Here is a 27,409-nt window from a genome sequence, read left to right on the forward strand (position 1 = left end):
GTTAATTGAGGGGAATAAAGAGGGGATAGTGAAATTTATTGAGTTGTGTTGTTTATATATATTTTTACTTTTGAATGTTTGACCACCCAACCATCACGGTGGATCCTGAGCACTTTTTGCTTAAGAATTAAAATAATAATAATAATAAAATGTCTTTTTAAAAAAAGATGAAAATCAATGAAATCACAAAGATAATTTGTTGAAATGACACTGGAGATAATTCAGTGATATTGCTTTTATGTAGTCCTTGAGTTACAAACTTTTGTTCAGCAACCATTTGAAATTATGAATGTGCTGAAGGAGGGGACTTATGACCAGCCATAAATTTGTTTTGTTTGTTTATAAAGTTTATGGGGTGCATATCTTACCTCAAGGTAACTCTTGAGAAACAATGACTTACACTACCTCTAATGCTGCTCTCTGGTAATACCATATCAATGAAACTCAGAGACTGAAAGATTGTCTCTTTTGGCAATACCATAATTTGGACTTCAATTCCCAACCATCCAAGCTGGGAGTTTGGGAATTCTAAGAGTTGAATTTCAAACATCATCAAGCGGCCAACACTGAGAAATACTGTCATAACATGAGAGCTGCTTGGGTCATAAATTTCTAGCTTGCTTTTTATTCAGATTGCTGAATAAAGGATCCTACACAGATAATACTTTTTCAGTAATCCCTGCTAATTAGAAATCCTACCCTTAAGAAATGATTGGAGAATTTCTCCTTTCCTTTGACAATGCAAGGGAAGTTTTTTCAGCACAGGAAAAATAATTAGTTTGATACTGTCAAATTAATTTATAATTATTTATAATTAATTTGACAGTATAATTGATACTGTCATATTAATAGCAGGATAGAACTGGCAATAATCCTTCTTCTTTTATACATAGCATCTACCTAATTCGTAGACTCATTGAATAAAAGGTTTGGAAAGAAACTTGAGATCATCAAGTCAAATCTTATCCCCAGTGCACGAATCCACTATCAAAGCATCCCTAACGAAAGGCCATCCAGACACTGATTAAAAATCTTCCATGAAGAGAAGAGAACCCTAACCCTACTCCATTTCTCAAGGAAGGCTGTTACACCCTTCAACATGTCTGTTAGAAAATAGTCCTATTTTCTAACCCAAATCTGCATCTTTTTAATGCCATTTTCCTTTGTCTCATTTTTAGGAACAACACTGAACACGTTTGCCCCATCATCTTTTCATTCTCAATGTTTCTTACCATACCTCATCTTTTTTCTTTCCTTTTGAAGCTTCTTATCATCTTGACCTTCTTGGCTGCTTCCGGAGCTCATGCTCTAGTTTGCCTATGTTGTTCCTAAAATGCAGTGCCCAGAAGGGGACGCAGTGCAGGTAGTCCTCATCAGTTCCTTTAGTGACCCTTCAAAGTTACAACAGCACTGAAAACAGTGACTTACGACCATTTTTCAAACCTATGACGGTTGCAGCATCCCCACAGTCATGAGCTCAAAATTCAGACGTTTGGGGGAAAAAACTGACTCGTATTTATAATGTTTGCAGTGTTCTGAGGTCACGTGATCCTCTTTGGCAACCTTCTGAGAAGCAATAGGGAAGCCAGACTCACTTAACAACTATATGACTAACTTAACAACTGCAGTGATTTACTTAATAACTGTGGCAAGAAAGTTCATAAAATGGGACAAAATTCACTTAAAAAATGACTCACTTAGCTACAGAAATTTTGGGCTCAATTGTGGTCTTAAGTTGAGGACTACCTGTATTACAGAAGTGATCTGACCACTCTAGAATAAAGAGGAATGATGACTTTTCTTGACACTTACTTTATGCTGTTTACATTACGCTGTTGATGCAGCCCAGGATTACAGTTGTGTCAAGTCCTAGCTTATGTTCAGTTTGTGATCCAAAAGACCACTAGATCTTTCTCACATGTATTACTGTCCAGTGTGGTTGCGCCCATCCCCACTCTATAAGCATTCCTTTGATTTTTCCTACTTGGATGAAGAATATTTGTCCTCATTAAAGTTTATTTGACTGGTTTCTGTTCATTGCTTAATCTACATATCAGAATCCTTATGATATCATTGGTGTTGGTTAAAATATTATAATATTGACATTAAGAGTTTTTGGGACATAAGCTATGATTTATAAGATATCAATAATTTAGAGTTAAGGCCTTCTATTCATGTTCTTTTTGAAAGGCCAGGAAGGGTGTAGTAGGGTCATACAGATAATGTATGAAATTGACATTTAAGTTAAGATGCTTATCTTTATGTCAACACTGCTAACATTGGATGTTTTTGCATTGACAACAGATGGAAATGTAGCCATCTTTTACCTTTTGCTTTTAGAGTTAGATGATGCTGGGATGGGGGATGTGAACGAGAGTTCAGCTAGACATAACAACACTAAACCTAGCGTGAGAAACAAGGTTATTGTAACCAGAACTGTTAGGGAATGGTGGGTTGGAGAACTGGAGAGGAAGCTAATTGGGGAATGTGATTTATGCCTGTTAATTGGAAGAGAGAATTGTGCTTTGATACTATGTGCTCAGGGGAGGGGAAATCAGTTTTTGGCTTTAATTATGCAGTGCCGATGTTATGCTACTCAAAATAAAGATTCTTTAAGGTAAACAATGCCTCGAAGTTCTTTCAAAGAGTTTCATCTGTCAGAACCATGACACTTTATCTGTTCATAATACTGCCCGTGACTTGTCAGTTATATACGTAAATGAACCATTACCTGACCCAAATCTGTTATCCTGGAGTTGTTTCATTTTAAAAAACCATAAGAAATAAGTTTCATTATTTATTATTCCAGATTAAAACCTATTTGATTGGAATTCATGATGAGGATGAGAAAGATTAATGTGAATTAGTATATGTAATTTACTGGAGGGGGGGAGAATGCATTCCATAAATGTGGTGGTGCAAGTATACAGTTCTATTATCAGACTGAAGGCAATTTGCTAAATATACTAAATTGCTACCAGCAGAGGACAGTAAAAGACCTGATCACATTAGTAGAAAATGGGTATACTTTTATATATTAAACTTTTTTTTAGTCAACCTGAAGTCCATGGGAGGAAAATGGGAATACATAAAAAAATGACACACATACCAAGAACAAGAGAGAGTTATTTTGATTATGCACATTCAATCCGGACATTCTTTGGTCCAGCTTAGTGGGGCAAGGATAGAGAGCACTGTTTTACAGTGGTTCGCCTTCTTCCTGCAAGGCAAGGTTGATTCTAACTGTTTTAGTTAGCATCATTTTCTATGAGTGCCTTAAGGCTCCGCACTCTCCCCACTCTTATTTAATATCTACATGAAACTGCTGAGTAAAGATGTTTATCAGCACAGGGTAAAATGTCTTCAGTGTGCAGTTGATACTCAACAATAGTTTTATTTGGGAAACTAAGCACCCTAGACCAAGCCAAGTTCGTAGCCACCATCTCTAATCCTTTTTGTCAAATTCTAAAATTTAATCATACACAATGTGCATGTTATAGGTTATTTCCCTTCATTTTAACAGGGCCTCAGTAAGCAGTGCTAGCTGGCTAAAACAAATGTTCTGCACTTTGAAAACAATATTAATTCATCATTCTCTAAATTAATCAGAACTTTTTTTAATCTTTGCTATTTAAAATCCATTTTCCTCAACATTTGCAGATGCCTAATAAGGTTTCATTCCAATTTAATTAAGTCAGTATAATATAAATTTATGCAAACTTACTAATTTCTTCCCATTCAGAATGCACAAGAAATATGGATATGTTTATACAATAAATACAAGAGTCTTAATTAGGCTTGAGCAGAATTTTACATTGTGACAGCCTGAGAATTATAAAGAAACCAAAATGTTTGCTTTTAAAAATCAACTAGGATTACCTATGGGACCTGACATGAAGTCTGATGATTGATTTATCTTGACACCTACAAAATAATATATTATGAAATCTTGTTGTCCCAAGTATTTCAATCTTATCTGACTTGTTTCTAAAATGACAATTTGGTTTTCAATAAAACACTAACAAAAATATCTGCCAAACTGACATGTATTCATTAAAACAATAATGACGACTGCTGCTTGGAGAAATAGCAAATTAGAAATTTACATATAAGCCAGCTGTTGCTGTGCCTCTTCCTCCAGTAGGATACCTGGTCTTTCACTTTATTTCCTCAAACTGCTGAGTTTTTGTACAATGAATCTGTATTTGGAGTGGCAGAAGGATTAGCTCATTGTCCTGCCAGGCAATCTATAAAGAATCACATCACTTCAGCTAATAAGCCTGAGCTCATTAGAAATTAAATGTTATTGTAAATTTGGGGAGTGTCTCATGTTTAAACTAATACAATTCTTGTTATATCAATTAAATTAAAATAACATTCTTACATTTATCAATAATTTTTAGCTTATACATATTCTGATTATTTTTACATTCAGTCTTTATAGACAATCAGTTTCCTAATTAGTTTTTCCCAATTTTTAGTTTCCCATTAATATTTAAATTTAACATTTAATATTTATAATTTCCAAGTTTTAAGTAACCAAAGTTCCCTTTATCACAATTCATCACAAAGTCTAATATTCAGGATACACGTCTTATCTATTTGAATATATTCTATTTCTTACCATCTTATATCATCTAATTAATAATACAGTATAACATTCTTATTTTCTATTAATTTCCAAATGTCTTAAATTTAGTAACCAAAATTCCTCTTGTTTCAACATCAAATACTTCCTCTCTTTTTCTCTTAATGTCTACTATCTCATATTTAAGCTAGTACAGTTCTTATTATATCAGCTAAGTAAAAGATGTTTATTACATTTATCAATAGATTTTAGCTTATATATATCTTAATTACTTTTACACTCAACCTTTATAAACAAATTAATATTCAAATTTAACTTTTAATATTTATACTTCCAAGTTTTAAATGACCAAAGTTTTCTTTATCTCAATTCATGACAAAATCTAGTATTCAAAGTACACATCTTGTCTATTTGAGTATATTCTATTTTAATCCTCACTAATAATTCAAAACTCCAATTTTCTTCAGCCTTATTCTAGCTTTCTTTCTTTGCCAACTCTCCTTCCATATCCGTGCTTTTAAATCATCAAATAGATCTCCCTCTATTATTATATATATTGTTTGAGATTAAAAAAAGGCCATCCAGTCACCATTTTTTTGGAAGGACTAACAAATCGTCTCTATTTTTCCATCTTGACATAGTTGTCCTGAAATGTTTCTTTTCCCTTTGATCTGTTCTTCTTCTTGATCCTCAGGTTTCTTCTAGTTTATATAGAAAGTCTTTTCCATTTTCAGTGTTGTGAGTCCCTTTTCCAGGTTTCTGTTAATTGTGTTTGTTGATCAGTTGAATCTTCTATCATAGTATTTGATTGTTCCACTTCTATTATATTCTGTGTAGTTGATCTTTAGTAATCAAAGTTTGGGTTCATATATCTAGGCTGACATCTTGTTCTTTTCTGTAGCTTCTTATTTTATCAGTAGCTATAAGAATAGTTTCATAAATTGCTTTCAACATAAAGAGAATCTGTTCCTGATTTTCATCCATGTTCTCTTAGTAATGTATTAAATTAAAAGCTTTACACTCAGAGAATGAAAATAATTTTGTCATTGAATATAGAACACAGCTGGGCTTTTCACAGCTGATATTTGCCAAGGTTTCAAAAGTCTTATCTATAGTCTGGGCTTCAAGCCAAGTCTCTTTTAGACAATAACAAGTTGTAATATCAGGTTTAGACACAATACATCAACTATATAATTTAAGATTTTTTTAAGTCCAAAATTTTTATAATCCTTTTTCCAATTTTACTTCTTTTTTGTAAGTAAAAACCCAAATCTTCAATAAGAATAAGAAATCTTTTAGTCCTCAAATTTTAGAAAGATAGAAATCCAGTTAGAATCAGGTTATTTTTCAGCATTTTAAACCCCCCTGGATAGTCAGTCGCCACTGTATTTAGAGGATGGGGTGGAGTTTCCTTTCCCACAGGGGGGAAAATACTTTGGGCAGCTTATACAGGTGGAAAAAATAGTTAGGATTGAAGAGAGGTTCAGATCTCAACCAGTCTCATCCGTGCTGCTTTATAGGTGCCTGGTGGTAAGTTTGACTTCAGCTGTCTGCAGCCTAGTGACGGGCCATATTTCTATGACTGGTCTTTCTTCCGCCAGTTTAGAAGGCTACCCTGGATCAAGTGGAAGGGCTACTGGCCTCCTGTGATCAAGTGTGCCCCCTTGCTTGTCACCCCTACAGGGGGACTTTTGATCCTTTTCAGGGTCCCCCAGTGGTGCGAAATCGGACATGGCAGCGTCCGTGGCAGCCACATCGGCAAACCGGAAGAATTGTTTGACACAGCAAGCTAGTTTTAGGAAAAGTAATAACTAGTCCATTTTTTTCATCCCATATCACCTGGTAGTAAAACATACGATCCTTGCTAGTAAAAGCATATATGTTGCTTTTAAAAGTAGGAGGTTGCTTTGATTCCATTCTGAGGGAAAGATTTTGGTTATAATTAAAGATTACTTCCATAGATAAAATACTTATCCAAGTGAGTTATGACTATGGTGAGGTTTAATTAACATCACTCCAATTTTTTAAAAAATAATTTGCATCAGAATGATTCATCTGACTGTTGTACTTTATCCAATTACCAGCCAGTGAAATTGGTAGCTCTAGACTCTAATTACTGTATATACAGCTGATGAAACAATCCTTTCCTTATTACATGCAATACCTGTATTTCTAGATTATTGTTCCAAGGATTTTCCTACTCCAAAATTAACATAGCTAAGTCATCTTTGCATTAGGGTTAACCCATAAAACAACCTCAAAAATTTAAATACTCAGGGATTTTTTTTTTTTTTTCGCCTTCCCTTTCTGGACCCATCCAGAGAATTTTAATTTCTTATTAAGTTTGTCATCTTTTCAATAAGCATGGGCAGTTTGACCCTTTTGTTCTGAAGGAATTCAAAGTTAAAGGGCTATCTCTGTTCTTCTCTGAATCCCAGTGTAGGTCTTAAGTTTTGGTTCTTGGGTTCCCTAAACATGTACCTTCCACAATATGTTTATCCACTTATTTTTAGTGGTTGTTTTCCTCCATGGAATATTGAGTCCATAGTCTTTCACGCTAAAAAACGTGCACTTTAATTTCTACTCTGGTCTGTTTCAACAGCTTAAAGAACATAATTTTGTCAGCTCTGGAGCTACAGCTTTAATCTGAAAATTCCTCTTACTAAGGCTCTTTGTTGAGTCTTAGCAACCACATAAGGCAAAATCCATCCTTGATCTTCTTTGATTTGGTGGTACCTCTACTAAATATTCTTACTCAGCAATTCATAGCACCTCTGTCCATTTTATTTATACTTTTTTCTATGAAGTCAATAAAATTATGCCAATTAAATTTAAATTTGCATTTTCATTTTTGTATTCCTCCAGACGTACTGTCAATCATATTATACTGCCTTTAAACATGTATTTTACCATTTAAAAACCATGTGGTTTTATTGAATTATAATGGGTCAATGTTCAGTTGGATAAAGTTTTGTTCACTGCACTATGTCCTTGTTCACAGTTCTTCCTTCAAAAAATGGAGCTTGGGATTCCCCAATACAAATATTAGTTCGCTCTTTTAAGAAAATTGATTTCTGCATAGTGGGAAGTTCACAATGCAGCAAGGAAGAATAATAAATTCTCTGTAAAATGAGATTTCTGCAGATGTATCATGAGAAGAGTCTGTATACCTATGCAGAGGAACATGCCTACACCGTGATCCAGAATTCAACTTAGAAGGAACATCACTCACAGAAAAGATAAAGCAGAGAAGAAATCCGGTTTATGGTTTATGCTCTCTTTCAATGTTAGACTTCAGCTTTTGCTTCATAGGCAGTCCCAGATAGTTCCAAAAGAGCAAGCAGGCATCTTCATATGGCATGTTTATATTTGAGTTAGAAATTAGTCTTGAAAATATATTAATTCTGACAAAATCAGCTCCTGGCTGAAGCTAAACAAGATTGGCCCTGATTAATAAAAATAAGGGGAAACAGACTGGGGATTCCTGGATTGTAGGCTAGACTGGGAAGTTATAAAAAAGAAAAGGATATTCCATGAGTGGCAATAGGAAATCACTTTCATGAACATATTAAGAAAATTGTAGGGATCCAGTTGCCAGAAGTCTGATTTGACAATGGTATCTTTTCCTTATTTCTGACAGTTCTGGCTCTCAACACTTTGGAAAGTTACAGTACTTAGCAATAGTCCTTAGACTTACATACCGCTTCACAAAGTTTACAGCCCTCTCTAAGCAGTTTACAGAGTCAGCATATTGTTATATATTCACAGGGTTTTTTTATAGAAATGTATTCAGAAAAACTCATAAATGCATACAACATTGCAAGTACAACATTAGAGTCATGTTTCTAAGACACCATAAGATACTCTTCAGGATTAGAAGCTGCTTGTCTTATATATGTTACATTAGTTTCCAATTGACCTTTCCTGCATCCATCTATCAAAAACTAGAAGATATTAGAAAGTTGTTAAGTTTTTAAAGCCCTCATAAGTGAAAGAGGGGAAAGTGGGCAAACATGAAGCTATTTTTGCCAGACATGCAAGTTGGTTGACCTCACAGGAAAGGGGGTCCTGCAGGCTGTTGAAGTAAACACTGTCTGGAGAAAACATGGAAGGGTCATCATCAAAATAATTGTATGGTTTCAAGAAGAAACCAACCACATTCCCAAGGGTTGCAGTGTTGGGCACATCTTCAGCATGTGGAATATGCAAAAAGCCAGCATTGATCCAGGCAACCAGATCCTGTGAAAGAGAAATAATAAATAATTTTTAAAATCCTGTTAAGTGCTGAGCTAACACAGGAAGGAAGAACTGACTCGGTAAGATTCAGAGGTTGCTGAAAGATGTGACTATGATCTAATAGCCCTAAAGGAACAATGTGATAGTACAATATTCTTCTCAGAGGTAAGGATGTAGTGATCATTGCAAATCTGAGGAGAGTCTTCCTTTTTTCATCCACAATAGGAATGATACTAAAAAGCAATTTTGTTTAATGACAAATATGAATCCAGCTCATGATAATTTTAAAATAAATAAGCTCATAATAATCTTAGTATGGTTTGAGGTGAATGGAGGTAGGAAGGGTAGCATCTATGCTGGAAAATCGGAAACAGCCAATTTGCCTCTAAGCAAATTTCCCAAAGATTATGACTCTATTCCTGTCAGAATTATTTCCAGTATTGAAATTTAATTTATTAGAAGTGGGTGGGGTAGAGAAAAAAGATACATGATGTTTTACAAATTGATAGTGAAAAAAAATTCCAGTACTCTTTGCCCCTGGTTTTTCACTGAAAATGCTCTCTTTGCATTTGTGTTAAAAATATCATAAAATTGTTTTAAAATATGTTTATCTTGTAATGCATTTCTTTGCCCAATCTGTCTTCAGAGATAATCTAACCTTTTGAATTGATTGTCATTTTAGAACAGCTGCAAAATGAATTTTCCAAACTGGATTTCAAAGATTCATCTCTTCAGGACTGTTTGTTTGGTTATCGTATTTGTATAGCTTCCCATCTCACTTACAATGACTATATCTTTTGTTGGGTAATAGTAGCAGATCATTATTATACAGCATAATTATTCTCTAGCATAAAAAGAATTAATTACAGGGTGGTTTTATAAACAAGGGATAATTATAACTACATAACTTAAAAGAAGGCAATTTTAAAACTTATGAGCCATTTCTTTTTCTAAACTAAACCATTGTTTTATTTTTTTAAAAAAAATAAAGCTGTTTTTTATCTCTTGTTTATTTCTGCTAGAGACTAAATCATTTTTTGCAGTGTTTATGGTTTAAGTATGGTCTCTTCACACCGGAGAATGCTGCTGACAATTTTTCTAACCTAATCATTTTATTTGTTTATATTTCATTGTAAACAGCTTTGAAAATGTTTGAGGGATAGCTCATAAAAAGGTAAAAGTTTCTCTTTTCAGTCATGTCCAACTCTAGGACACAGTGTGCTCATCTCTGTTTCTTGGCCGAGAGAGGCAGCATTGTCTGACATTTTCTGTGATTATGTGGCCAGCATGGTTATATGCCAAAGGCACATGGAACAATGTTACTTTCCTACCAAAGTGGTACTTATTTATCTGCTCACATATGCATGCTTTTGAACTGCTAGGAGGGCAGGAGCTAGAACAAGGAATGGGAACTCACTCCATTGCACAGTGCTTGGGTCTCTAACCCGGCCTGTCAGTTTTCCAGTTGACAAGCTCAGGGTCTTTAATCACTGAGTCATTGCTTCCCAGGGTAGTTCATGCAAATGCTTCATTCAATAAAAACACCCATTGTAATGGTATGTGGGAAGGCCTTGAGAGATGAGTCAAAGAGATGCTGCCTAGGGAATGATCAAATAAGAGACAGCACAGCCAGCAGCTGGGACAGTGGGTAGGGCAAGAGGCTCAGAAGGGACTTTCTCTTCTTCAGCTTTGGAGGAAGGAGGTGGGTAAGCTTGCACTGCTTATAAGCAATGCTGCTAGGGGAGGGGAATAGAGAGGCTTCAGTTGCAAACTCCCAGCTTTACGTTGGGCACAAGGGACACTCTCACTCCTTAGGCAGCATCTCTTTGCCCCATCTTTCCCACATACCATTAAAACCATTCATAGCATTTGCCCAACTTCTGAGTGATTTTTGGTCTCTTTTCCATCCTGATATCTGTTCTTCCAGATATATTGAGATTCCATTTTTAGTTGCTCTGGCCTCTGACAGTGGAAAAACCAATAAAACTGTAGAGAGGAAAAACAGTTTTCCTTACTATGTTGGATCCTCATGACTCACCTCATTGACAATGGTCTCATTGTTTATGAAGTCAGAAAAGGCAACAGGAGGATCCCATGGATCCATTTGGCTGTAGACACTGTTACTGGTCGGCTCCTCCTCCTTCCGCTTTGTGACAGCTAACTTGTACCTGAAAAGCAAAGCCACAGTGACATTGTGGGAAATTGGGCTTATTATTTATTTTCTTTTAAAAGTACACAGGCTACGATTTCATATATGGCCACAGGAAGGCAGCATGGAAAGACAGGATACAATTACCCGTATATGCCGGCGTACAAGGCGACCCGGCGTATAAGACGACCCCCGTCTTTGTCGCTGAGTTGCATTCCTAGAACTTCGTCTTATACGCCGGAAACTACCAGTATTTCCGGCGTATAAAACGACTCGGTGTATAAGACTACCCCCGTCTTTGGCGCCGATTTTAACGCTTGCGGAAGTCGCCTTATACGCCGGCATATACGGTATTGTAAGAGAAATTTGAAGCCTCAAACTGAAGGAATATAATACAGATAGCCCTTGATTTATAACCATTTGTATAGTTACTTTTCATAGTTATAATACTACTAAAAAAAGTGACTTATGACCAATTTTCATACTTACAACCATTGCAGCATCCCCGTTATCAAAATTCAGACACTTGGCAACTGGCATATATTTATGACAGCTGTGGTGTCTCAGGACCATGTGATCACCATCTGTAACCTTTCCAGCCAGCTTCTGACAAGCAAAGTCAATGGGAGAAGCCAAATTTGCTTAATGACCAAATGATTTACTTAACAACTGCAGTGATTCACTTAACAACTGTGGCAAAAAGATCATAAAATGGGGCAAAACTCACTTAACAACTGTCTTGTCTAGCAACAGAAAATTTTGGTTTAATTGTGGTCATAGGTAGAAGACCATCTTTCATAATCATAATCAATGAAACAAAATTCTAACAAAATAAACAGGGACAAGTGAGTTTCCCAGAATTTTGTGAAGATCTGAACTGAAATCATCATGTATAATTGTAGAAGGAAGCTTCATAAACAAGGGGCCCACTGTTGAAAAGTGCCTTTCTCTTGTGCCTATCTCAATTTATTTCATCATAAGGCTTATCAGTTGATCATATATTAACAAATCGTCTGAATTCATCGTGGCAAAGGCAATTATTTACATATACTGACCCCAAGCCTTTTAGTATTGTAAATGTTAATATGAGCACTTTGTACCAAGAAATGCCCTAGTAACCGATACAAGTATGCATGTAATGAACTAATGGGGTGATGGTGGTGTTATTTCTAATCAATTTTTTTTTAAGAGTAACCCTATGTGTGCTGTATTACAGAAAGCAAATTAGGGCATGATCAACTGCTTTCAGTAGACCATGTTGTAATGTCTATTTAAAATAGTAACCTAAGCTATGGACAGTCAGAACCCTCAAACTAGATTTGAAAACTGGATCATAGTCTTCCAATTTCTCTTTTCACATAGCTACACAATTGCTAAGTCCCAACTCAAATATCCCAGACTTGGTAAATGCCGCTTGCTCCATCCCAAAGATTAATAAAAAGAAGTACAAATAGTCTTGGAGAGATATAGGGATTATAAGTTTAGAGGAAACCAAACAAAAGTTGTTATGAATTGTCTAGTGGACCTTTACAGGTAGTTCTTCGTTAACAATCCCTGGTTCAGTGACTATTCAAAGTTATAATAGTGTTGAATAAGTACTACTTAACTACTGATCCTTGAAATTCCGGCACCCTCACAGTCACATGATTGCAATCTGCACTCTTAGTTACCAGCTCACATTTACAACAGTTGCAGCATCCTACAATCAAATTATCCCCATTTACAACTACCCTGCCAGCCTCCTCCAGCAGAGTCAATTGAGAAGCTGGTAGGGAAAGTCATGAGTTACTTTGGTAAGTCTCCCCCACTAGGCAGCAGCCTTCCCAGTCCCATTACACTCACACTGCACCAGCTACCTGCACACATTCATGCACTTTCTACACCTAGAAGCAGCCACTTACCTACCTACGTACCAACCGGCTTGTGAGCTACCTGAAAATTGCAATTTCTCACGGACCTCCCTGCTTAACAGGCTGCATTCTTGCTTGATAGTGGCAATGGGGACTGCTGGGATTGCCATTGCTAAGCAATGCAGTAACATGACATTACTTTTTACAATCATCTCGCTTAGTGATGGGAATTCTGGTCTCAGTCACCATTGTTAAGTGAGATCTTTACATGTTCTGTAGCTACATTTCTTGGGGAAGAGTAAATCATTACCCAAACATTCTTAGCACTATCAACAGCTTCAGTATAACCCAGAAGAACCCAGAATGCATTTTATACTATTACAAGGCAATAGTCATCAGTCTGAGAAGTTTTGATTGATAGAAATTGTTGGCTTACCTGCCCCAACTGAAGGCTGACTCCAATGGATCAGATTCTGATAGATGGTCTCCAGAAAAGCTGACTATCTGAATCCGGTAGCCTTTTTCATGGCCCCACTTATTGCTGCTGTCATTGGCAGCAAAATAAATGTACTTGGGCATGGCATCATGGAGGCGGAATGCAGCTTGGTTCTCAGTATTGAAAACTTTGCTCACCTTCTTCATTCGATAGATCTTATGTTCTGGGCTCCAAGGGGCCTGCAGTGTCTCAAAGGTCATGTCATTGCCAACCAGCATATTGCCCACACCTCAGAAGGAAAGCAAATACATCCATTAGTTTTTGATTAGCAGCATAGATCAGATTGCTCCTGCTGCACTTTTCAGCTTCTTAAAGTTTTCTACAGAGTGACACAAAAATGCAGTTATGATAAGATTATATACTGTATATAGTTTGATTTTCAACATGAATATGAACAAATCTAAGGTCATTGTGGGAAACTGTAGATGCTAATTTAAAGCAGCACAAACATTAAATAGCAGGTTGTCAAAATAACATAAAGATAAAAGATTAATAAAGTTGAAGATAATGGTTTGGCCTTATTTAATTACCATTCTATTTCAAATATTGTAGGAGGAGAGACACGTTAATCTATGGTTAGTCTTCTTCATTTCTGACAGTATTAGAAGGGTAAAATTTTGTACGTGTACAATGGCACAATGGGATTAGCATTATTACTGTATATACAAACTCAGCGGACCCTTATCCACCCTCATTCATTCTAAACTATTTCACCTCTCTTTTTTCACAGTCTGGCACTTTCAATGAAAAAAATTAATTTGGAGGCAGAAATAAGATATTCTAGGGAGATGATTTTTGTTGAGTTTCTTTAAAATGTTATTCTTCAAAGAGAAAATGAACTCGTAAAACAGGTAATTGACTGAGTAGTGTCACTTTGGCCTCAAATTGTACAGGGTTCTAGAGGAGAATCTATATAAAAGAATATTAAGAAAGGAGAATTGAAGATAATTCAGAAGGCAAAAATGTATTTTCACTTCACTTTTTCTTCAAGAAATACTAGGAGTTTTTCTTGTTCAGTTTTTATTATTTCACAGATGCTAACATGTTAAATAAAGGAAAAGTCAAAGAGCTCTAGACTGTTTCAAGCAGTAGGGAAAGGGGAATAGGTGAATATAGAGAAATGTAAAGTTCTGCATCTAGCTAGCATAATTCTATGGTACAAGGGTAGAATGGAGAGGAGCAGGCTTGGCATTAGTACTTGTGAAAGGGATCTGGGTATTCTTGTTAACCACAAGTTAGCCCTAAGCCAGCATTATGATGCAGACATTAAAAAGCCAAATGCTATCTTGGGGTGCATTACAGGAGCATGGGCTCCAAAACATAAGAAATAATTGTTTATCTTCTTTTTCCCTGGTCAGACACCATCAGTTAGGGGCCCAATAATTCAAAAAGTAAAATAATAAATTTGAGCAAGTTCAGAGGAGGTTACTAAGGCAGTAAAAGATCTGGAAAGAAAAGCCATGGAGCCGCGAGCTCAGATCAGAGGGAGGCTGGGGTGAAGAAGAGGAAGGGGATTGGGAGAAGAAGAGGTGAAGAAGAGGAAGGGGATTGGGAGAGAGGAAACGCCAAGCTTGTACTTCCCTTTTCCAAGGACCTCCTGCGCTACCTCTCAGGAACACCTGGTTTCAGATTTGCACCGCAAAAGTTTTTCTCACACAGAGGATGCAGGTAACCCCTCCCCCCTGTCTTGCTGCCTTCCATGGCACCGTGCCGCTCCGCGTCCTGCACCTCTGTGCCTCAAGACTCCATGGCACAGGACTGCTGGCATGGTCCCCAATGGCCGCTGACTCGCTCCCCGCTGCCAGTGACCATGCAAGGCCTGGCAACTACTCCAGCCTAAGAAGCAGGCGGCTGGGAGACTGCTGCGGCACCAACCTCCTGCGCCCGCCAGGTGGAATGTCTGGCAATGCTTTGGCCGGTGAGAAGGCGAAGGGGAGGCCGCCACAGCGCTGAATTCTGCGCCTGTCAGCTGGCGACCCCCAAACTTGTGCTTGTCAGCTGGGAGGTCTGGTAAGGGAGCTGGCTAGCATGGAGGGAGATGGGGAGGCGGCGGCTCGGCAGGCGGGGTCCTGCCTGCCCGTGAATGTCGGCCACATCTGCCCCATCTGTAAAAAAAAAGTCTTCCACCCAAGCATAACTTTTAAGGATTTTAAGGATCTTTGAGAGGGAGAGACAAATAGAGAGAGGGAGAAAAGAGGGAAAGAGAAATAGAGAGAGGGAGAGAGAGAAAGAGAGAGGGAGAGAGAGAGGAGAGGGAAAAAGAGGGAGAGAGGAAGAGAAGGAAACAAGAGGGAGAGAGAGAGAGAGAAAGAGAAGGAGAGAGAGAGAGAGAAAGAGAGAGAAAGGGAGACAGGGAGAGAGAGAAAGAAAGGGAGAACAAGGGAGAGAAAGAGGGAGAGAGAAAGAGAGACAGGGAGGGAGAAAAAAGGGAGAGAGAGAATGAGAAAGGGAGAAGAGAGAGAAAGAGAGGGAGAGAGAAAGAAAGAGTGAGAGAGATTAAATTAGTAACATGGTTGTTCAGTAAATCTGGTTTCCCCACTAACTTTGCTTGCAAAGGTTGCAAAAGGTGATCACATTACCCTGGAATAATTTTATGGTTGGGGGTCACCATGAGGAACTGTATTAAAGGGTCGCGGCATTAGGAAGGTTGAGAACCACTGCGCTAGAGAGATAGAAAAACACATGGAATATGCTGCCTCACTAACTCTCAAGTCTTAAAAAGATGGTTAGATGCAGATAATGTTGTCAATTCAAACTGAAGCATGAGACTTTTCTCACTTCCTCATAATCAAAATCACATCCATCCCAAAGAACCACTGTACAATAAGTCATGTCAGGCTTAGAAATCACTGGAGTTTTTAAAATATCACAAAGTAAGCTGCCACTCACCACCAATGTCCATATCCAGTTTGAAATTAATATTGTGGGTGTGAATTGATCCTGATGCCCACTCTTGGACTCTGTTACCAAAGTTTTCAGCATCATCAAAGTAAAAAGCAGTTAGAATGTATCCACTGGCAATAACATGGACACCAACAGCTCCATTTTGATGAAAAGCAAAGTTCCAGATATAGTTATAGTTGCCAAGTGCAGATATGAATCTGATAACCAGACATGAGTCAGACAACCCTCCATAAAATGGAGACTGGATGTTTTCAAAATGACGTCTCAGAGGCAACTCAGAATTCTGTTCAAAGATGCACATGGCCTTTTTATGAGTCTTAGGGGATGAAGTATCAAGAAAAGTGTGTACATCCAGGTAAGTAGCCAGGTAGGGGCAATCCACCCCTTGGGTAAGTGTGAACATTCTAGACCCAAATCCAAAGACCATGTCCATGGATCTGATAGACATCATTGTAGGACTATTGGAGCCATAGAAAATACTTGCATCTTGTAAACTTAACTCATAGATTATTCTCTCTCCTCTAAATCTGACATCAAACATACGTGGTCCTCTGTAGACATCAATTCCAAAAGCCAAACTCCAGTCCATGAAGGTAACATGGTTATTCTGAATTCTATATCGTGGTCCACGAGGTTCATAATGCAAAGGACTTGGTTCTTGTGGTGGGACTCTCTGCTTCAGTGATGAGTATCCCCCATCAAGGGGGGGTGTTTTAACTTTGTTTACTTTAACCTTTCCCATGTTGAATTGTTTTTCGATATCTTTCATGTCCTCAAAATATTGCCCATTATAAAATACGTTTACCACGTTCCACTGAGAATGATCCAGGCTGCTAATGTCCACTTGGATCTCTAATCCAACTGGATGCAAATAGCTGCCAGGAGTGTATTGTAAGTGATTTAGCCAGATTTTGCGATCTCCTGATTTTAGCCCTGGCAGTGCAAAATTGAACATGAAAATTTTTGCTGGATAATTAAGGGCTTTTCTCATGAAATTTGGGGCCTTGAAATATTCCTTCAGCAGCAACATTTTATATATTTTAACCACATCATTTATCAAAGGCATCCTTTGGAAATAAGGCAACATTTTTCCATATTTCGGCAATGTAATATCTTGATGATACTCTGGCTTTGGAAGAGGACCTACTACAAATTCAGTGACATTTGGGACTGGCTGATTTCCAAAATGAACCACAACAAGAGCTTCCCGTGCAGGCTTAACCTCTTGATAATCTAGGAATTGTAGCACTGCTGCTTTGGGGGGCAGTTGCAAGGTGATGGAATAGATGCAGTTGTCTGATGGCTTGGCTTTTGACGCATCTACCAGTCTCACTCCCAGGCTGGATTGTAAATACTTTTTTACTTGCATCATCTCTTCTGGAGTTAAATCTTGAAATACCTGGCTGGCAGCATCCTGACTGCTTTCCTCTTGCCCCCTGGAAGAGCTCTGACAACCCACTGGTTTTTCTCCTCTATTTCGGAAAACCAAAACTAAGATGATAATGATGGTGAGGCATATTGCTATGACAGAATAAATTACTTTCGAATTCATTTTACAAACCTGTACACAGAAACACAGAGAAAAGAGTTTGTTAAATCCTAAATAATATGTTTTTAGTACTGGACACACATATTAAAAAGACTTGTTTCAAAAGTATAAATTCAAATGCAATTATAGAGCATTCCAGAAAATAGCAATGATATGTTCACATCTTCAATAAACTTACCGTCTAGTCAAGATACTCCTTTTTTCATTAGTTAAAAGTCAAAAGAAGGCAATGGCAGGACACTTCTAAACCAACTAGATGCTGAGTTCAGTTCAAATGAGATTGTTCCTTTTTAAAAAAATTGGTGTGCAGTCTCTTACAATGCACTCAGTAATCTGCTGCTGGTATCAGGAAATTATACATTGTTTAAAAGGGAGGAGACCTTTATGCAAATTATAGTGAAACACCAATTTTCTGTTTTGAAGAAATGCAATCCAAAGAACTTCTGAATACTCTTGTGCCAGCCTTTAATCATGTTGTGAGTTGTCAGCATTTAACATAATTCATTTCTCCCAACTGAAGTATGGTTGAATAGATGCTGTCATTTTCTCCCATGGGGTTTCTTACTTGTCATATAGTTTCTCATAGTATTCTTTAATTATCTTTTTTATTTCTTCATTTTTAAATTGTAAACAGCCTTTTTCATCTACTAAATTGTTTATCAATTTTTTCTCCTTCTGTTTTTTAAGTTTATAAGCTAACCATCTTCCTGGTTTGTTTGCATTTTCAAAAAAAGTTTTGTTTTGCCCTTTTAATTTGTTGTGCCAGTTTTTCTGATTCTATTACATTTAATTTATGTTTTACTATTTCCATTTGTCTTTTCAGTATTTTCTTTTGTGGGTTTATTTGTAGTTCAAATTCTAATTTTTTTAATTCTTCTTTTAACAACTGACATTGTTGTTTTTTTTCTTTATTTTTTTTCGCCATGTATGCTATTGCTATACCTCGAAAATATGCTTTGGCTGTATCCCATACATTTTGCAATGTTGTATCTTCTTTTTTATTTTTTTTGAAGAAAAATTCCATTTCTTTTGTTGTTAAGCCTATATATTCTTTCTCTTTTAATATAGATTGATTCAAAGCCCTTCTTAATTTTTTCTGCATTCCTTTCCACACCATTTTTAGAAGGTTATGATCTGCCCAAGTACCTAACTCTATTTCAATTTCCTGCATGCTAGCCCTTAATTCAGGCGTCATCCAATTCATATCAATTCTGGACCAAGATTTATGACTATTAGAATAAAATGTTTATCGTGATTTTCCTGGGTTCGTTTCTCTCCAGATATCTTGTATACCAATTTTCTCTATCATACTGAAAAAAAGTCTTAGGTAATCTTTTTCTTCCTTGTTTCCCCAATTTACTGCTTTTATATTCTAATGTCCCATATACTATTGCATTGAAATCCCCAAGTAAGCATATATTTTGATATTCCATTTCTACTATTTTTCTGTGAAGGTTTTGATAAAATTATTCTTGTTTATTATTTGGTGCGTATATTGCTATCAAAAGTATCTGTTTTTTATTTTAAAATATTTCTACTATTAATATTCTTCCTTCTTCATCTGCATAAATCATTTTGGAATTGATCGTCTCTTTGACATATATAACTACTCCTCTTCTTTTTTTTTTTTTTGAGCTGATATATAATAAAATTTTACAAGTTTTGGATTTTCCAAAAATTTATGATGTTGTTTTTTTATGGGTGTCTCTTGAAAACAAATTATATCAATGTTTAATTTCTGTAATTGTTTGAAAATTCTTTTCCTTTTTGATGGGGAATTCAATTAATTTATATTCACTGAAAAAAATTCCATTTTCCTTCTCCATTTTGGTTTACTTATATTTAGGTCTTGTTGATCTCGTAATCCTCTGCTCTTTTACTATTCCCTCATCTTCTTGATTCATCTTCTCTTTTTCTTCTTCCACCTGTGTAATTGTTTCCTCTATTTTTTTGTTCTGTCTATTTCTGGCTTTTTCCATCCTCTTGTTGATATTGTATTCTTTCTCCCAGAAATGCTCTATATCTTTCATCAAAATCCTCTGCCTTCCACACTGAGTCCAAACAATATCTTGTATTATTCCAATTGATTAAATCCCTTCTGGCATCAGCCATCTAAAATTTACTCCTTTTGCAATTAGCTTTGTAGTCAAGAAATGATGTTGTCTTTGAGTATCCCATATTCTCTTGGGAATCTATTGCTTTGGAAATCTTCTAGTCCAACTGCCCAAACAACCTTGGTTTGAAAACCTGGCATAATATGATTCCAGGAGACAGGCTGCAAAGCCTCTAACCCAGTGGTTCTCAACCTGTGGGTCGGGACCCCATTTGGGGTCGAATAACCATTTCACGGGGGTCGCCAAATAACACAGTCCGCCATTTTTTTCCCCTTTTCCTTAGCTGTGCTACTCCCTTTTATTCTATTCGCTTTTGAAAGCCAATAGAATAGACTCTCTTGAATAGAGTCTAATTCTATTGGCTTTCAAAAGCCAATAGGAATTGTCCAGGCTGTCTCTGCCCTGCTGAGCCCGCCAAAAGTCCATTCTGCAAAGGGTGCTGCACCAGTTGAGTAGTCCTCGACTTACGACCGGTTGAGTAGTCCTCGACTTACGACCGGTTGGGGTCGCGGCATTAAAAAGGTTGAGAACCACTGCTCTAACCAATGGTTCTTCCTAATCTCTTACCCAGGTCCTGTCCTGTCTTCAGGATAATAAATCTACATCTTCCTTTCTGTAACAATCCCTTAAATTTTGAAAGACTGCTTTCATACCATCTCATAACCTTCTCTTCTTTGGGTTAAACCTGGTGTACAAGCTGGGGGTCTTCTTGGAATTTCAGCTCCTGCTCAGTGAATAGGTGACAGCCATGGACAGAAATGTTTTTGCACAGGTTCTTCTTGTGTACCAATTATACCCCTGCCAGGACTAGGAGGCCTTGATCATGGTGTCTCCTACCTTAGCACCTTCTGATTGAATTTGGCTCCAGATAATCTTTTGGGTGCAATTCAAGGTGGTGATGATCATCTATAAAGCTCTCAGAGTCATAAGGCCAGGCTACTTGTGGGACCACCTTCTCCTATTGTTTATGCCCACCCACTATAAGAGAGGACCTGCTCCAGGTCTCTTCTATTAAACAATGTCATCTCATGGGTCATGGCTTCTCAGTGATGGCACCCTAGGTATTCTTTTCAATTGGAAACAAGATTGATTTGTATTTTTTTAATATTAATTTGATTAAACATTACAATTAAAAAGATAAAAACTAATATAAGCTAAAAAAAATAAAGAATAAAAAGAAAGATAGTGCAGAAATGTAAAAATGGAAGGCGGGATAGAAAATAGACAAAAATTAAGATTATGGTAAAAAAAAGAAAAAACATATAAAGAAATGACTTCTTCTTCATCACAAATATAACCAATTTTAGTAACTTTTACCATCTTGTCTTAAAATGCGACAAATGATCTCTTCTTTATATGTCCCATCTCTTATCTATAAACAAATCCTTTAAAGCCTTCTCATTCAGTCCTGATCAGTCCTGTTATCTTTTCAGATAACAACACTTCTACTCTGGCCTTGAAGAAATATACCAACTTTTTAGTCCTTTCTTTTACTTTTAAGAATGTTAATCTTTAATCCCTTCAAATAATGTCCTAGAACTTTCTTTTCATTTTTTCTTTGTCCCTTCTCAGAAAAATTCTTCAAAGCTTTAAGCTTTTGTAAATCCAATATAGGAAAGTTATATAAGGCACTCTTTTGGTTTGTTGCTTATTTACCTCTTTTAATTATTAAGGTTTTGTTTGTATATTGTTTTCCATAACATTCTTGCAATCTGCCATGTTTTGTTTCAGATCAGTCTCAGTCGTCTCAGTCTCATGCAGTAATGCTTGTTCCTCTTCCATAATGGCTCAAAACTGGAAATAAGTAGATTTTATATCAAGTGCAATTCAACAAGGGAAAGGACAAAATCCCCTGTGTATGCAAAAAATTAAATGTATAATGTTTACAAGCAAATTTGGTCCAGTATTGCTTCATTAAAATACGTTTGCTGAGTGATTTAATGGTCATTAAAAACTTTAGATATTAATTGTGCTTACAGAACATGCTAAACCAGAGACAGCAGCTTTTTGGGCTAGTAACCACATCTGGGATTTTGAGAACACGCTTAATAGGCAAAATAGCTGTAGGAATACGTGTAAAATCTGCCATCTAAGACTTTACGAATCATGAATAAATGGTCTTTGCTGCTTCTTCCCTTTCTTTTGCACAGGTATCTTAGTTACAAGTGGAATGTACAGTAATTCATAGAAAATACAAGGGATCATCACATGACTCCAAAATTTCCAATGCAAACAGGAAGGATGGGTGGGGCTCAATAGGTAGCTGTAACTATATCCCCACTGGAAGAACCACACACCCTTCTTTGTCTCCTAAGAAATGTTCACTGGTTATAGATGAATTTTGCAACACATTCATGTTGATGTAATTTAAGATCAGCTCTATACCCATTTACTTATAAATGTCCACCAACTTCATCAATCTAACTTGTCTGCTGCATCTGAAGATTATTTAAATACAAGATAACCAACATTTATGAAATCCATTGATATTTTGAATTGAAAGTGAGTTTAACATTCCATAGTGGGGAATAAATGAACTTTGTAAAAGAGGAAAAAATTTGTGTATTGATTATTTTCTGCTTGGTTGGGCTGCTTCAATAGAATTGAATGTGATCAGTGCCAAAGAACAGCAGGATTTGATTGCAATCAATGCAAACTCCCCATGGCAGCTTGTCTTGAAGTCCTTACTGACCCTGTATTTACAGAGCTTGTGTTTAATGTACTGTGATTAGTTGTTCATTACTGCCAATTCCAGTTCCTGTCAAGAACAGGAAATCAGAAGTCCAAGCAGTTCAAAGACTATATAGGCTTATTGTATGCTAAAGCTCTCTACAACAGTGGTTCTCAACCTGTGGGTCGGGACCCCATTTGGGGTCGAACGACCATTTCACAGGGGTCGCCAAACAAGGCTGTCAGCCATTTTTCCCCCTTTTTTTGACCACGCCCCTGGCACCCGGTGATGTATAAGTGGTTGGGAGTCACCACAACATGGGGAACTGTATTATGGGGTCGCGGTTCTGCTCTACAAGAACCTACTAATGAACTACTAGTGATTAAAGTGAGTTGACAGTAGGTGGGCTAGATTTAGATCTCTTGTGGACATGAAGGGACTTGAGACTGATAATGCATTTGACCCTTCCCTGTGTCTCAGCTTTGCCATCTCCTACATTTCTTTTCTTAATCTTAATCAATAGAATAAGATTTCTTTTAATTTCTTTTTCATTTTTTGGTCCATTTCATTTGCATACACTTCAAGATCAGGGTCCCTCATTATGGTCCTCCACCTCATATTGGGCCACATATCTGCAATCATGTTTAAGAAGAATTGGGAAAATTGTTTATTCAGTAAAAAAAATTGATTGGAGGAAATGGTTCTGAACATATATTGATAATAGTAATAGAACTGGATATTTTTATATAGCCCACTGAAATGTGTATAAATTTTTAAAGATCTGCTGAGTAAGATAATATAACTGAGTCAGTTGGTGACTCAGATGAGCAGAGATGGGCAGCATACAAATTTAATGAATAAACAAATAACCTTAATATTTCAACGTTACCCACTTAAAGTGAAAATACAATTATTTATTTTATCCCTATTCAAAGTATATTGTTAGAATACAAAAGTGTATTAAATCACAATATATTATATTAAATTCATCAAGCCATACAATTTAATTTTTGCAGCTGACCAAAGCTAGATAGCTTTCTCTAGACCAGGGATGTCAAACTTGCAACGTCATGTGACGTGTCACGACGTATCGTGACTTTTTTGCCATTGCCGGCAATGGATTGGGCGCAGTTTTGCTATGATGTATCTGGCCCGCGGGCTGGCAGTTTGACACACCTGCTCTAGATGCACCTGCATTTTGATACACATTACAAAAGGGCTGGGCAGACAAGACCACATTAAAAAAAATAAACGATGAACAAGCATTATAAAATAAGTTATTTAAATATTAATACTATAGCCTTAGTGAATGCAATCCTTCAGATCTGCACTTATTTGTAAATATATGCTTCTGTCCCCAAATCTGATTTCCAGTTTGCAAAGCAAACAAAATAATGAACCATGTCAATTCTCTCATATCCATTGTCCTTCTCTCTCTCATTCTCAAACACAATGCGCACAGAGACAGAGACAGCACATACAAATAGCACATAGAGTGAAGAAAATGATGGGAAAAAGTCAAGAGAGAAGATGATAACAGAATAATAGAATCACAAGGGATCTTGGAGGTCTTTTTGTCCAGCCCCCTGCTCAGGCAAGAAATCCTATACCATTTCAGACAAATGGTTGTCCAATCTCTTCTTTAAAAACCCCCAGTGTTAGAGCACTTCTGGAGACAAGTCATTCTACTGATTAATTGTTCTAACTGATAGGAAAATTCTCCTTAATTCTAGGTTGATTCTCTCCTTGATTTAGTTTCCATCCATTGCTTCTTGTTCTGCCTTCTGGTGCTTTGGAGAATATCTTGACTCTCTCTTCTTTCTGACAGCCTCTCAGATATTGGGACACTGCTATCTTGTTACTCCTAGTCCTTCTCTTCATTAAACTATACATACCCAATTCCTGCACCCATTCTTCACATATTTTAGCCTCCAGTCCCCTAATCATCTTTGTTGCTCTTCTCTGCACTTTTTCTAGAGTCTCAACATCTTTTTTTATATATCATGGCAATGAAAACTGTATGCAGTATTCCAAGGACGGTCTTACCAAGATGATGGCAGGATGGAGTCTTCCTTTTTAGTCAGGCACAGAATAAGAGATTGCGCCTGATGCTTTGACGGGCTGCTTAAAAGCATAGGTAATGTATTTTTCTAAACATTCTCTCATACACAAAAATTAAAAAGTCTATAAATTTATCAAGATTAATCACTTACAATGAATTTCTGGATTTGAATTACAGGTAGTCCTCGATTTACAATTATTCATTTAGTACTGTTCAAAGTTATAGCAGCACTGAAAAAAAAAGTGGCTTATGATAGATCTTCACACTTATGACCATTGCAGTGGATTTGGGCGCTTGGTAACTGGCATGTATTTTACAATGGTTGCAGCTTCCCAGAATCATCCGATCGTTGGCTTCTGACAAGCAAATTCAGTAGGGAAGCCAGATTCATTTAAGAAGTATAGTGATTCAGTTTACAACCATGAGAAAAAATTGAAAAAATGTCATAAAATTGGGTGTGACTCACTTAACAACAGCCTGGTTTAGCAATAGAAATTCTGGTTCTAACTGTGGTTGCAGTCAATCTCCCTAGGAATGCAAGATCTAATCTATTTCTTTTTACTTTGTCTTTTTGCATTTTTATCTTTTCTCTCTCTTTTTATTATTTGTTAGTTTTCATCTTTTAAAAAATCTTTTAATAAAAAAATTATACCAAAAAATATGGAACTTGCAGAGTTGGCTAAATTGACTTTATTGATTAGAAAAAAGATAGTATCTAAATGTATTGCTGTCTGGAAACCCCTTATCAATGAACTTATGACTTGTAGTTTTGATGATTAGAAATAAATGTGAAGGTTTTTCTAGTTCTAAATATTTAATTTTTAATAAATAAATATTTATTCTGGTTGGTAAAGGAATAGTGGGAAGTTTTGGGAAGATTGCTATTGCTCTTCATGCTGTTGAATCCCTGAGCTATCTTTTGGCTTCATCAGTCCTAAAAGATTCTTAATGCTTGAAGCTTAATACATCAGAGCAGCCAACTGTAATGAAAATTCTCATTCCTTATAAAAAACAAAATATGTACTGAATTTTAAAAGGAGAGCATCTGACCTATGACCAAGAATGTTAAAATGATCTGAGGGACCATCCATTTTTTTCAAACACACAGGAAAACAGCTTCAAAAATTTCAGAAATGCTCTTTAGTAGAAATCAACAATCAACAATCGAAATCCAAACAATGCAGTAATAGGCACTGTCTGTTATCTGTGTAAACACTGCAAGGGTAAAGAGACTCAGACACAACTCATCAGATCTTTAGCATTTCATAGCTAATATACAGTGAAATCATGAATAGAGCTCAGAGTACCCAGTGCTAGACAATCAAGTTGATCAAATGGTCCATTATTAAACGGTCACTGCCTAACATATCGGCATACCTGTTAACCAAACCTGCAGTATGGAGTGGGGGGAGGGGGAACAGAGGAAAAATATTATTTGGGTCATGGTTTCTTTACTTGTTGAAAAGGGAATTTGAAAAACATTTGAGCAAGACATATTTTGTCATTGACCATTTCGTGTTCTGTACAGTGTGTTCCAATAGAAAGTATAGTCACACATCAGGCACATCTCTTCAATCCATCCAAGCAGATGGTGATGAGCAAGAAGGATTTTTTCTTTTTTTTTATCCACCATAAAGTATGCTTTCTCTGTATTCTGACTCCAAAATTCATGTGACATCATGCTTTGGAACAAATTCTATAGGTATAGAGTAAACATGAAGTTGGCTCAAGATGATGATGAAGACAATGGATTGCAATGCACAGATGATGACTCTTTCTTCCTTGTTCATGGACTAGACTGAGAAAAGAGAACACATTTTCCTGCAACTATTCTTCATATGTTTTAGTCCCCAGGCCTTTAATCATCATAGTTGCTCTTTTTTTTCTTTTGCCAGCTTTTTGATGTTTTTCAGAAAATTAAAAAGGTGGGGGCCTGGACCTTTGATTGCTTTGGACCTTAGCTAATTTAACTTTGCTGTTCACCAAAGAAGTTAATATCCTTCTTGTGTGCATGGTTTACAGCTGCCAGAAGATCTTCTAAAACGTAACAGGTACAACTTCCAAAGTAACCTGTTACATTTACAATTCAACCAAGTTTATTGCAGGTAGTCCTTCACTTATGACTACAATTGGGACCAGAATTTCCATTGTTAAGCAAGGTGGTTGTTAAATGAGTTGCATCCAATTTTACCCCTTTTGCCAAAATTGTTAAGTGAATTGGATATACAGTAGTTAAGTGATTCAGGCTTCCCCCATTGAGTTTGGTTGTCAGAAGTCAACTGGGAATGATGATCATCATCATGTAATCCCAGAATACTGCAATTGTGGTAAATACATACCAGTTGACAAGTGCCCAAATTTTGATCACATGATATCATGATCAAAATCTGATAGTCTTGTGATGATGGTTGTAAGTCACTTTTTTCAGTGCCATTGTAACTTTGAACAGTGCTAAATGAATGGTTGTAAGTTGAGAACCATCTATAGATGAGTTCAAGAATAACTGTAAACTATAATAGTGAGAATAACTCACCTCATCATATCCTGTAAAGGTTACTCAGGGAGAGTATTTCCCTAACTTAAGGACCAGCCTTAAGAATTTTTTTTACAAAAGCCTCAAGGATATCCAAGAATTTGTTGGTTTAACAGGCTATAGGATTGCGGTTAAAATTCCTAAGCATTTGATCAATTAGAGCAGATCAGAAAAAGAAATAACAGCAGTAACAATATACATTATTAAATTTTCTTCCACCACTACCTGCAAAAAGGACCAAACAAATGCTCAACAAA

General features: G+C 36.6%; 1 protein-coding gene across 1 annotated transcript; it reads right to left on the bottom strand.

The window, feature by feature from the left end:
• Positions 1-7,587: 7,587 nt before the first annotated feature.
• LOC120302386 (membrane primary amine oxidase-like) lies at positions 7,588-18,460 on the bottom strand. The gene is made up of 5 exons (XM_039330666.1): positions 17,951-18,460; positions 16,209-17,784; positions 13,260-13,548; positions 10,863-10,992; positions 7,588-8,827 (listed from the first exon to the last, which is right to left on the bottom strand). Exons 2-5 carry the CDS (start codon positions 17,773-17,775, stop codon positions 8,543-8,545), a joined length of 2,271 nt encoding a protein of 756 aa, XP_039186600.1. The 5' UTR covers positions 17,776-17,784; positions 17,951-18,460; the 3' UTR covers positions 7,588-8,542.
• Between the last annotated feature and the right edge of the window lie 8,949 nt (positions 18,461-27,409).

Source organism: Crotalus tigris, unplaced genomic scaffold (genome assembly GCF_016545835.1).
Source record: "Crotalus tigris isolate CLP2741 ecotype Arizona unplaced genomic scaffold, ASM1654583v1 scf7180000024430.1745191, whole genome shotgun sequence".
NCBI classification, from domain to species: domain Eukaryota; kingdom Metazoa; phylum Chordata; class Lepidosauria; order Squamata; family Viperidae; genus Crotalus; species Crotalus tigris.